This window comes from Microtus oregoni, unplaced genomic scaffold (assembly GCF_018167655.1).
Source record: "Microtus oregoni isolate MIOR12 unplaced genomic scaffold, Mior012 000024F_ref0000369, whole genome shotgun sequence".
In the NCBI taxonomy this organism is placed as follows: domain Eukaryota; kingdom Metazoa; phylum Chordata; class Mammalia; order Rodentia; family Cricetidae; genus Microtus; species Microtus oregoni.
In genome coordinates this window covers 15,763,708-15,776,876 of record NW_024543083.1, presented here as the reverse complement: position 1 = coordinate 15,776,876, position 13,169 = coordinate 15,763,708, and the positions used below count along the sequence as shown (strand labels likewise).

The window sequence follows — 13,169 nt, the reverse complement described above, 5'->3', positions numbered from 1 at the left end:
TGTTTTTTTTTTTTCTTCTCTCTCTCTCTTCTTTGGATTCTTCATATGACTGCTCTTGTCACCTCTCTGTCCTGGCTCTATGTGCCAGGAACTCTGCTGGGTGCTTCACATGGTTGCACAGAACCCTTGCCGACCCTTAGGAATAACTTAGCCCCGACCCTACATGGGGTCCTAGAAACCGGAGGAGTGTGGGACATTCGCCGTTTCTCTGTCCATAGGCCCATCTGTAGCACAGCCAGAGTTCTCCAAAATCACCAGGACACATTCCCTACCAGGTCTTCAAACTACCCCCTGGGGTTCTTGGCCACAGTTGTCCATCCGTGGTCCACCCTAGGACTGAGGAGAAAGGCTCACCTCTGAGCAGCTAAAAGGGGTGGGTGCCATTTCAGGAGCTCATAGAGATGGACACCATGCTCCGAATGGACACAGACTTCCTGGTGCTCCTCATAGCTGGGCCCGCACCCGAGCTCACACACAGCGGTTCCTCCTCGCAGCTGGACCCCGCATACCTCTGGCTGAGTCTCTGCCTCTGTGAATGTTTCCAGGCACCATCCTCTCCCACTGTGCTCTATGGAGGCTGGGCCCGTGCCTCCTGCCTCTCGGTACCCCAGCACCTAGCACAGTGCCTGGCACATAGCGAGCTCTCAGTTCCTTGTTGGGTTTGGAATGGATGTCCGTTTTTGGTGGGTGGATGCTCAGTGGAGACACGTGTGAGCTTCGTGACACGGGGTTGGTAAACTCGCTCAACTTCTTTTCTCAGTGGAGAAAGGAAAAGGAATCCCATGAACCTGGATCTTCATAAGTGTCTAGATAAAAATCAGTTGAGAAGCAGAACTCAAAACATAGTGGAAGAGACACAAATGTCAGGGTAACAAGGAGATGTGGCCAGGTCCCAGATCCACCAGGAAGAGTGGAGACTTGGAGAAGTAGCCTTTCAAAGTGAAAGACCATTCATAGACACCCAGGTCCTAGAGACCAGCCAATGCTTGGGAGACATGAAGCAGATATAAACAAGTAAATAAGATTATGCTGTGTCCCTGCTCCTAGATCTCCAACATAGCGTCCCTTAACCCTCACTAGTGACCCTCTGGACCAGGTGTCATTATTCCCAACCAATGGAGGGGACACAGCTGACCAGGGAGGGTCAGTGCCTTGCCTGAGAGCACACTGCTGTGAGTGCCACCGTAATGGATAAAGCCCAGGGGTCGCCTCCCACATCCCTGACAGAGCTATTCTGCTCAGAGAATTGAAACCAGATTGGAAAGCAATGCTGTACCGAAGGAGCCTGCCTTAGCATTCTTCATGTACCCTGCTGGGATTACCCAACCCGCCTGATCCAGGAACAGCCTTACTCTGTCCTTGGCTTATTGGAAAGAGCCGTCAACATGGCATCCAGCTCTGAAGGGCCTGTCCCAGCACCCCTGCCCAATTACCCAGAGTCTTAGGGTTTTATTGCTGTGAAGAGACACCATGATCACAGCAACTCTTAATAAGGAAACGTTTAGTTGGGGTGACACCCTTATAGTTCAGAGGTTCACTTCATTATCATCATGGCGGGGAGCATGGTGGCCATGCAGGCAGACATGGTGTTGGAGCCGAGAGTGCTACATCTTGACTCAGAGGCAACAGGAAGTCAGGAAGTTGACTGACTGTCACACTGAGTGGCACTTAAGAGAAGAGACCTCAAAGCCCGCCCCACAGTGAGATACTGCCTCCAACAAGGCCACATCTCCTTGATAGTGCCACTTCCTTCGGAGGCCATTTTCTTTCAAACTGCTACACCCAGAACCTTCCTTTTCTGGGGAAACGGGTAGAGCCCGCTAATGCACAGTGTCTGATTGGTAAATGTTGCTGTCTAATGAACGTGATGGCCCATTGGCTCCCGGAGTAAGTGCACCTAGTCTGCAGGTATCACGTGACCCTATATGGTCAAAACTAGGATTCAAGGGCCTGGAGAGACAACTCAGTGGTTCAGAGCATGCACTGCTTTTGTGGAGGATAGGAGCATGTCAGACAACTCTCAGTAGCCTAGAGCAGCGCCAAGAGAGCAACACCTCTGGCCCCCACAGGCACGGTACTCGTGTGCACACATGCACACACAAGCATTCATGCACACACAAGCACACACATGCACATAATTAAAAATAAAGGAACACTGTTGAAAGATTCGGCTCCAGGATCGCAATGGAGCCTGCTGGGCTCTGCTCTTTACGTGGCCGCACATGTCACCCTGTCCTCCCTTTCAGCGTAGAATAAATATGTACTCCACACCCCCTGTGCCTTAGATGGCTGGACCCTACTGGGTGAATTCAGTCTAGCATGGCGTCAGTCCTTGAGAGCTCTGGATTTAACTCAGATCTGGAGCTGATGTTTCCAGTCCTGGGCTGAGAAGAAGAGGCTGTTCCTCTGAAGAGCCGTCTCAGGTCACTGGACCGCGAGCCGTCTGTCAACTGACTCCCTCACTCTTCACCATGGCAGGCCTACTTAATCCTTTCCTGTTTGTTTGTTTGTTTGGTTTGGTTTGGTTTTGGTTTTTGGTTTTATCCATTTACAGAGTGTCTGTTGTGGCAAGGTCTTCATTTTGTATGGCCATGTGGGCTTGTGAAACTGCCTCGGTAGAAGGCAGGAAGTCTTTGTTCCCATGGGCTTGGGCATCCCTCTGATATGGGGACAGTCGCCACAAGACCCTTCCCAAGCTGTCACAATGAGCAGCACCTCGGGAAGCCTTGTGACAATTTCTGTTGCGGGTCCTACTGAGATGACTATGTCTACCCTGTGCTCAGTACATGGTATGTGTGTATGTGTGCACGCACACACACACACACATACACACATACAGACACACACACACACAAGCACACACTGCTCCCACCGCTGTTAAGTTGGAACCCCCAAGCTCCTCAATAAGACATCCTGCTTCGCTCCTGGACTTAGGCTGGGCCCCTGAAGGAAACAGTGAGTTTAATCTCAAAAGCAATACATCTGCCTTGCTCCAAGGAAGGCTTACAAGAGCGAGCCCAAGGAGCTTGTTTGTTTGGAGAGCGAAGATTGCAGATGGAAGCTCAGGTGTACTCCTGAGCAATCTCAATACTCAGATCTTCCACCTTAGAATCCAGCAGCAGTTCAGGTTCAGACTGGGGCGGCTTTGCTGAAGTTTGGTGCCAACCCTGGTCTGGTGTGAGAGAAAACGTGGGCACAGGAAAGAACGCCTCGACTTAGGCCCTATTACCATCCCGCTTGGGCATGCAGACATACATGCACACACCCAGAGACACATGTAGACCATCTCTATCAAACCCGTCCAATTCCTTATGTCTCATGCAGATCACATACCACAGGGTCCATGCTCACCCTCTCCTCATGGCTCCAGCTCACTACTGCCCTCTGTATACAGCCCGGCAAGAGCTGGGAGTAGCCATCCCTAGGAGTGTAAAGGCACCTCAGTCACCTCAGAATTACTTGCCTATGTGCGGTTCTTCGCTGTTTATTGGGGACCTCCCACCCCCGATACAGCTTCTGCCCCCAGAGTCACTCAGAAGGGCTCTACTCTCTCTCTCTCTCTCTCTCTCTCTCTCTCTCTCTCTCTCTCTCTCTCTCTGTGTGTGTGTGTGTGTGTGTGTGTGTGTGTGTGTGTGTACACATAGGCATATATGTATGTCTCCTAACACTGTGGCCAATGATGCCTGCCAATCCATGCACTTTAGTCTAATTCCATCAAAACCATTTTTTGTATTTTTAACTTTACAACCATCATTTAAATAATTGCAGGGCATCCATCATCATGACTAAATAATGATTTACTGGAGAGTTCTTCCACAGCCTCTATTTTCCTATATTTCCCCTTACAAATAATACTATGATGGAGACCTCACATGGGTCAGAATGTATTACCGTCTCTTTCAGCTGAATTCCCAGGAGTGAAGTAAATTAGACAACTATTTTCAATATTTTTATGACAAAAATATGTGCTGTTTCCACTTCAAAATCTCCCTGAGAGGATACACGTTGATTTATGCCACTCACCTTATTCATCGCTTGCATTTAGTGATATAAATCCAGGCACGCCTATCATCCAGAACTTGCGAGGCTGAGGCAAGAGAATCATAGGTTTGAGACTAGGCTGAGTGACCAGTAAGACCAGGTCTCAAGAAAATAAGTGGCAAAATCTTCAAAAGCTGTAAAAAATGAGTCAACAGGCACAGGGCATATGAAGATGTTCCTGAAAGTGTGCTCAAGAATGTTTATAAGAATCATCATGAACTATGACAGAAAGCTAGACCTCACCGAAATTCTCCCTCCATTGAAGATCAAATAGGTCAATTAAGTTTCATTCACAGCATAGACTGGCATATAGTTAAAATACAAGATAGAGCTGGGATGGAATTCAGCGGTGTATGCAGAGCCCCCGAGTTCTGTCCCTGGCAAAATGAATGAATAAGTGGTAGCCCCCATATCCTGACATAGAATTTTAAACATAGTAATTTATAATAAGGTCTTTGTGTGAAGTGTCAGTGATTTGCATGTCCAGCAAGGCACATACAATTGAACAGGGCCATGGCCACTTACAAGTAGAAGGCAGAATGGGGACCCCTAACAGGAAGGTCAGGGTTGTCATTCCAGAATGATCTGCATCTGATCCCTCCCTCCTTCCAGCTGTCGGAACCTGGCAGCACGGATCGCTGCTCCTCCAGCATCTCCTTCCTTGTGAAGCTGTCTCACAGGGACAGGAAGTCTCCAGCCTCCACCCTTTGATAAGAAATGCAGCAGCTCTGAGACTCCGCGGCCATGAGGGGTACAGAGCAGAGCTCTGAGGTCACGGGCACCTGGGCTGGAATCCTGGCACTGCCTCTGCGAAGCTGAGTGCCCTTGGGCAAGCTGCTCGCCTTCCCTGGTCCTCTAGGAACAGCCCTGGGGTCTTTGTGTGGATGATAAGCAACAACGCTTAGGAAGTATCTGGCTGCTGGTCAAGCAAATTAGACACAAACATGACTTCCATGTCCCCTGGGCTCATGAGGCCTGGAGGAGCCGCCACAGATCACAGCCAGGCCTGGTTTCTCCTCCTAAACACACAGGGTACAGTGGCGAGGTGTTGACTACTTCCTGGTAGGGACTTAAATTTTTAAGAAAATGTGTTTTTCTATTATGACATTTGGATTTGGGCTCAGCAGTCCTGGAGATGCCTCAGACGGTGCTGTGGGAAAAGAGGAGGCTGTCTGGTGCCTGGAAGAATCTCCACAGCTTCACCAGCCTTGGCTTCACAGAACTTCCTACCCCGGGGTCCCTTGCATAACAGCTTCTCATGGCTGACAGGCATTCCAATGCCTGGTGGGTTGGGGGGACTTCCTAGCAAACAGGGCCATAGTGAGGAGTCTCTTCAGGATACCTGTCTCTGTTGTCACCTTGAGCAGCCTGCCGGCCATCCCAGCAGCCACAAGGCTTCCTCATGTCCCCGGAGATGCCCTCGTCCGTCCCTCCCGTGTCGTTCTGTGTGCGGCTGCAGTCATCAGCACACTCTCCTAAATGGCTGATTTGTCATTGTTAGCTGTGTCTGGCTCACCCCGTCCTCACCTTCTTCACTGCGGAGTGTGATACAAGCTTTCATGTCCTGTGACATGCCGTCAGCAGAGACTTTTTTTTTTTTTTTTTTGCCTGAGCTGAACTAAGCAATTTGATCTGCATATGTCTAAAAGGCTCAAGAGCAGCCTTGAGTTCAAGTAGTTATGTAAAAATTGAATGAAACCCAGTAGCCACATAAATACCCTAAATGCCCTTTCTCTCTCTCTCTCTCTCTCTCTCCCCCTCCCTCTCTCTTTCTCTCTCTCTCTCTCCCTCCCTCCCTCTCTCCCTCCCTGTCTCTCTCAGTCCCTCTCTCTGTCTCTCTCTCTCTCTCTCTCTCTCTCTCTCTCTCTCCCTCCCTCCCTCCCTCCCTCCCTCTCTCTTTCTCTCTCTCTCCCTCCCTCCCTCTCTCCCTCCCTCTCTCCCTCCCTGTCTCTCTCAGTCTCTCTCTCTCTCTCTCTCTCTCTCTCTCTCCCTCTCCCTCCCTCCCTCTCTCTCTCAGTCCCCCTTTCTGTTTCTACTGGGTCAAGTGCATTTCTGCTTTGATTAAACAAATGCACAATTAATTACAGCAAATGAACAAGAAGAAAATAGTCACTGACCAGATCCCCTGCCTCGGGTCTAACGTGAGATGTTCTGTGTTGAATTAGGTAGAAACAGCCACGGATTCCGACACGGAGAGCCGAGGCCTGCGGGAGTACCACTCTGTTGGTGTGCAAGTAGAAGACGAGAAGCGGTAACTCCCCCCTTCAGGGTGGCTGTGCCCCCTCCCTTAGCGGCTTGCTAAGCACAGGGCTGCACGATTCCAGCTCAACCCCACACTGGCCGTCAGTCATTCCTTCTGCAGAGATAGGCCATTCATTTATACCCTGCCTGTTTATGTCGCTCAAGTCTGAATGAACATGGGTCGTGTCTTTTTTTTTTTTAAAGAGGGAAGGGAATAATTCTTTTCAAAGTAATTCACCACCTATCAAAATAGCATCATAGCTCTGAGCCCTGGGAGGTCAAAGTCCTTTATCCAGAATCCATTTTCAAAAGGAGACTAGGCTGAAGGGAGGGCAGACGTGCTTCTCACCTCACATTGCTGGAAATAAGGGGGAAAGAGGAGAAACGCGGGCAGGCAGAAGGAGGGGAAGGAGGAAGAGAGCAAGCCAGATGTCAGCTACGTCCTGAAATTGTCTCACTTCAAGAGTTTTACCTAAAAGGATAGAACACAAATGTGTATCTGTGACATTATTATTATTATATGTATATGTGTGTAGTTTTTCAAGACAGGGTTTCTCTGTGTAGCCCAGGCTGTCCTAGAACTCGCTCTGTAGACCACACTGGCCTCAAACTCCTGGGTGCTGGGATTAAAGGTGTGCACTGCCACACCCAGCTAGATGATGTCATTTTGAAGCAGTGCAGGAAAATTGTTTCCCTTGTAGTAAAGAACATACTTGCCAGCTACACAGCAGCAAAAAGCACCAGGTTCTACCCTGAAAGTTGCAGGCACCCTCTCCTAAGGATGGTGCTGGGGGCAGTCTTCCCGGAAAGGTCTTAGGACCAAACAGGAAAGATCTGGACTGCAAAGAAATTCAGATTATAACCTAAAGATGTACAGAGGGCACTGCTTTATATATAAGCCACAGTTTATAAACAGAGCATGTCTCTAGGTTAGTGGTTCTCCAGCTTGGGTCTCGACCCCTTTGGGGGTCCCTTATCAGGTCTCCTGAATAGCAGATATTTACATTGTGATTCATAACAATAACAAAATTACAGTTATGAAGTAACAAAGAAAAATATTTTATTGTGGGGGAGTCACCACAACATGAGGAACTGTATTAAAGGGTCACAGCGATAGGAAGGTTGAGAACCACTGAGCTACGCAGAAGGTGGCCTCGGCATGCCGCTCTCTCCTACTCAGTACGCTTGAATGGCAGATGATGGTACCTAGAATTTGAGTTCGGTAGATGTGGAAGTCCATTCAGTTGTCACACCCTGTGTTCCTCACAGTGACACTGGAGCACCACAAGATGAACTTGCCAGTGGGTGTAGCTAAGGCCCGGGAGTGTCCCACGAAGGGTGTGGGAATGAGGCAGCATCTCGTCTCTCTCCTTCCCTCCTTTTCCAGGCACGGTCGTTTCAAGCGCTCAAACAGCGTCACGGCGGCTGTCCAGGCTGACCTAGAACTGGAGGGCTTCCCTGGTCACATCACCATGGAGGACAAGGGCCTGCAGTTCGGATCCTCCTTCCAGCGACATTCGGAGCCCAGCACCCCGACCCAGTACGGGGCGCTGAGGACTGTGCGGACGCAGGGCCTCTTCAGTTACAGGGAGGACTACAGGACACAGGTGGACACTGCCACTCTGCCCCCACCCGACCCCTGGCTGGAGCCATCACTGGACACAGTGGAGACTGGGAGGATGTCTCCGTGTCGAAGGGATGGCTCGTGGTTCCTGAAATTGCTGCACACAGAGACGAAGAGGATGGAAGGCTGGTGTAAAGAGATGGAGAGAGAAGCAGAGGAGAACGACCTCTCAGAAGAAAGTAAGAGTTTGCCTTTCCCCACAGTGTGTCGGACTGGTAACCTCTCAGGGAGGCAAAAGGACGAATGTCGGTATCGGTAGGGAAATGTCCCTTCCACATTTGAGCACACAAAAGCCAAATGTTCTCTGCTGACCTCTGCTCCATCCTGAGAAGCAACATAAAACATGGAAAGACAAGCAGCTCTCGCTCCCGCGGGGCGCACTTGCCTTTCGGTTTAGCTTCGTTCTGTAGGTTGAGTATGAGCTCCCTCTAACCCTTCCCCAAAGGTGGGCTACACGGCTGGTTTCGCTAATCAGTTCATTGATCGCTGAATTTGGAGCATTCTTATTTTTGTCCCGTTTTTATGACCCCTGACATGACATTAAAGGAACACCAAAGCAAGAATTACCCACTATAGGTACAATAGGACTCTCCTAACCACAGGACCCTCGACTGAGCATGCCCAGTGCACACCTGTCCAAACCCTCAGGTTCTCAGGTCCCCGCTACCCCACATAGTGAGTAAAAGATTCCCTCTCTACCTCCCTCTCTTTTACTTGAAGAAATTCACCACCAAGAAGTGGAATCAAGTGGTTCACATGTGTGAATGTGGCTCCCAGAGGCTGGGGTGAGAGTGGGGATGGGGAGTGGAAGAGGACAAGGAAAGAGAGGGAGGGAGGAGAGAGAAAAGGAGGAGGATGGAAAAGAGTGAGATAGGGAGGAGGGAGTCATGGGAGAAAGGAGGGAAAAGGAGAGAGAGGACAGAAGTGAGGGGAAGAGGAGAAAGAAGGGAAAGGGAGGGAGGGACAGATTGAGTAAGATTCAGAAATCATTGTTTTATCTATATTTTATTCTGACATTGTTATGAGGCAGTTCTATTAATAAACCCACCAATTCTTAAATTAGTATGCACATTGATCAAGGAAAATGGATTCAGCTAATTTAGTCAAATTAAGAAGAGAGAACTACCAGCTTTTCTCAGCTTTTTCTGTAGCAATGTCACGTTTAGAGGAAAGATTAAACAAAATGAGAAGACGTAAGCATGTCTGTGTAGCCTGTCAGAACAGGTTCTCCTCTGGCCGGCTCTTCAGCCTTTTCCTTCCACCAACGTGGGAGTCCTGGGAATTGTTTTTTTTTTTTCAATTCTTTGGAGTCCATTAATCTGACAACTAAAAAGAGGGGCATAAATGTCTCCAGAGCATGTCACCTGTGACCTCATGGCACAAGAGTAGCGCGCCTGACTCCAGAACCTCTCACCCTCCAGGATGGTCACACCGTTTGTGCTCAAGTCCTTGTGCATCCTAGAGATTCCAATCTGCTTTTGAATATGCAAATGTGGATGCAGTGGCCGCTCTGTGTGTATGATAATGGGCGTCACCTTATTTTCTTCTCCAGGCTTAGTCTACACTGTACTTTCCCAAGGGTTAGACACTCTTTAAAGGCAATGTTTATCGACCATGCACTGTCTGCCGAGGTCTATGCTAAGCATGTCACATGTGTGCCTTGGTGCTCACTATTATAAAACAGACGGTGACATTGCCAAGCATGGGCAGTACCGGGGGTTCTTATCCCCGTTGCTCAGCCCCACGCTGAGTGTCTGCCTTGCACGTTCACAGTTCTGTGCGTGACTGCTCTGTTTCTGGGGATATCCTCACTCTGTCCATTTTCTTCTGCATCCCCCCCCCCCGACACAGTCTGTCTTTCCACTCCCCGCTGCTGTCCATCCCATTTGTGGTCCAGGGAGAATTCCGAGGATGACAGGTTATTGGGGCAGGGCTGTGGAAATACAGAGGTGGAACATGGTCACAGGTTGTAATTTTCTTCTCTCTGGGGGAATCCCAGAAAACTGTGAAATTCCTGTTGTACCACAAAAGTGCTTGTACGTAGCTGCAGTGGTCACACGATCCAGCGTCACAGCTGTGCAGTGTGTGGATGCGTGCCTGGCAGTCATTGGCTCTGGGAAGGCCCCTCTAGGCCAACTAGAGATCAGAGTAAATGCCCCCACCTCCTGGCTGTAGTCTCTTAAATGTGCTATCTAACATTTAGGGGATTGTGAGTGTTATCATCTGTTCTCTATTAGTGATGTTTATGGTCAGCGGGTGTTCATTGACTGCTTGTATGGCTAGCCGCTCTTGGTAGGCCAAAATCATACAAGAATGAGTAGGTTTTGGCATGGAAGGGAAGGGTGAGAGGGGAAGGACCAGGAGAAGCCATAGACTGGAAAAACAAGACATGAGGATAATGAGAGAAGTGTAGCTAAAATTCTTCAAAAACTCCGATCCAAGAGGCGCTCTCCATGCAGAAACTTCCCCAGTGCCTGTGTGGACAGTGTGGATTTGTGCTATACTCTGATGGTCCAGAAAGCAGATGCTGTCACACAAAAGAGACACAGAGCGTAGAAGCACTGCCCTTCACACCTGCCTGGTGTGTACCCTTCTGTACCCTGACGAGGTCCATGTTTCTCAAGGGTTGTCTTGGCACTGTCCTGGAGACTTCTGGGTCTCTGAATGCTGAGATCACGGTTGTTGTGTTTTATGCCTCCGTGGTACCTTCACACAAAGACTTCTGCAAACCAGAATTGGGAAGAAAGAGGTGGGGAGGAGGGTAAGCTTATCGAACAGCAGCATTCACAGTCCTCCCCCATCTTCTATAAGCAATTCCAGAATGGCAGGACACTGGTCTGTGCCCTCAGGTGTGGGCTGGGAGCATCGCATGGCCCTAACCCTGAAACAGCTGGTGAATGTTTGACTTAATGTTTGTTTCTCCACTGAGCGTGGCTTCCACACTGTAAGCCTTGAGCACAGGGGACAGGGAGTAGAAGCTCTGGTGTCCCTAAATTCTAAACTCCTGGACACTCATAAGCAGGGATGACATGGCTCTAACCGCATCTCCCCGTGTGACTAGCGCATGCAGCTCTCCCAGGATTAGTCACGTTCATGCTTCCCTGATAATGTTTAAAAGTGAGATAACCTCCAAGTCTAGTTCCTATTTTAGCAACAGCCATCAGTCTCCGCCCTTTTAAAATTAAGATTAAATTAAATGGCTTATTAAAGCCAAAACTCTGAGCTCTGAGTATTGAAATTTCCATTACATGAAATAATTTTTGCCCAAACTATAATTTTGTAATCACAGTTCACTGAACTGAATGAATGGATCTGGTTTTACTCAGTGCCGTGTGGCTAATAAAGGCTAGCCTGAGCCAAATGCAAACTGGTTCAGGTTGAGTTCTATTGTGCAGGCCTCATAGTTACAGTGCAAAAATGGAAATATTTAGGAGATGCCGAAGACGGCTGTAAACCTCAAGTGTGGGGGTTTTCATCTGAATTAAAACAAACAGGTGAGGATGTGAGGTAAAACCAAAACTTACTACGTCTTTTGAAACCAAGAAAAATGTCCCAAGTACCTTGTTCAGTGACTGCACGGAGCGGGGTCTCTCAAGACCCATCCAGGAGCACACGTACAGTCATGCCAGTGATGGGTGTTGAGGTTCCTTGTGTAAATAACCCCCAACATCTGCTCACTTGAGCATTCCCCAGTTGGATGCCAGGCATGTCAGGCAATCAGGGAGCTCCTTTAGAGGTCAGTCATCCCAGGTGCCCCCTCACAGTCAGGACAAATAAGTGTCACAAGTCACATAATCCCAGCGTGGGACAGGTGCCTGCCACAGGGTCTCCCAGGCCGTTTTCCACGAGGGGTACAAATGTATGTCGATGGGCATGTCCACCTATAGGGCTTATTCATGTAAGACCGAACAGTGTCAGGGAAGATGACAAACAGAGCACGGGTAAGGAGCACGGCGCTGAAGAGAAACTGTCCCTGCCTCTGCTTGGCCAGGACATCTGAAGCAGCTGGAAGAGAGTGGGAGTAATGATAGCCTCTGTGCAAACCAGATTCCAGGGTACAGGCGGCAGCACTAAGTGTAGGGAGGATGCGTGCGCATTATCGGCCTGTCCGTTTGTAAGCCGAGGGGATACCCACTGATTACAGACTTCTGGAAGGAGCCAGGCCAGAGAGTATGTCCAGTTTGGGGGCCAGGCTGGCAATGTTATCAGCTGGCCAGAATCTAACTAAGGGTGTGGGGAGAGCCTGTGGGGAGCCAGACACCTAAGTTATATGCTCATGACCTGAAAGAGACAAGGCCTGGGTCCTGAAGGGACATTTCTGGGAGCAGTGCCCACCTCCTGCACTGCAGGGAATCCCAAGAGAGGCTGCCAACACCAGACAGTCCTTTCAAATTCTGCAGATTCTCTAAAGTCCACTCTGAATTTCAGAATATGGTGCTGGCATTTCCTAGCAAATTTTCATAGAATTAGAAATTAAACGAGACATGTGGAAAATAAATTCCAAGAGCCAAGTTAGCTAATCAAATTTTTTGTGTGCACCAAAGGCCTGGGTACCATCAGGTTCTCTGGGAATTTGCATGCTGATGAGTGCCACCTCTTATCTGCAGCTCTTAAGAGGACACTGTTGAACCTCCGACAAAATTCGGCAAGCAGAGTGGTAAAGAATAAATTGAATTTTCACTTCAAATTCCCTGCAATTACAGGAAGCTATTTACAGTATAGGCCTCAGATAAGAATCGCTCCCATTCATGAAGAGGCCAAGTTCACCTGCCATTAGCACCTGCTTGTTAGCCAGGATCCACCATGGTTTATCTCCCCGGCAGTGCTTAGTGTATACCTGCGACAATAACGGCTCCACCTTAGTCCATGCCAAGAGGTGCCGTGTGAATTTCAGTCTTATATGGATATCTCCACAGAATTCCGTTTTCAGGGGAACACAAAGATTAAGCATTTAAGCTTCAAATTTGGTAGAAAGAATCAGCTTTTTGTTACAATTTAAAGAAATGGACTTAGTAAAGCAAATACATCCATCCGTGGCTTCTCTGATTTTATGGCACACGTTTGATGAGAATGAGCCCTTCTGATATCATCAGTTACTTGTGTTACAGGGTAGAGAGAAACAGAAATCCCACCTTCCAGAAGCAAAATAGTCACCTTCTGGACACCAAGACTGTTAATCATGCTCCTGTAGGGCATCGGGTGTGAATGGGGCCATGCTCCTGTGGGGCATCGGGTGTGAATGGGGCCATGCTCCTGTGGGGCA

The 13,169-nt window shown here is 48.9% G+C and overlaps 1 protein-coding gene across 2 annotated transcripts in view; it reads left to right on the top strand.

Annotated features, from left to right (window-relative positions):
- The window catches only part of Dlgap2 (DLG associated protein 2), a 691,629-nt gene that overhangs the window by 658,770 nt on the left and 19,690 nt on the right, over positions 1-13,169 (top strand). For both annotated transcript variants that reach the window (XM_041673600.1, XM_041673601.1), the window contains 2 exons: positions 6,207-6,292; positions 7,670-8,085. In XM_041673600.1, coding sequence (XP_041529534.1) covers positions 6,207-6,292; positions 7,670-8,085 — 502 coding nt within the window. The remainder of the gene's footprint in view (positions 1-6,206; positions 6,293-7,669; positions 8,086-13,169) is intronic.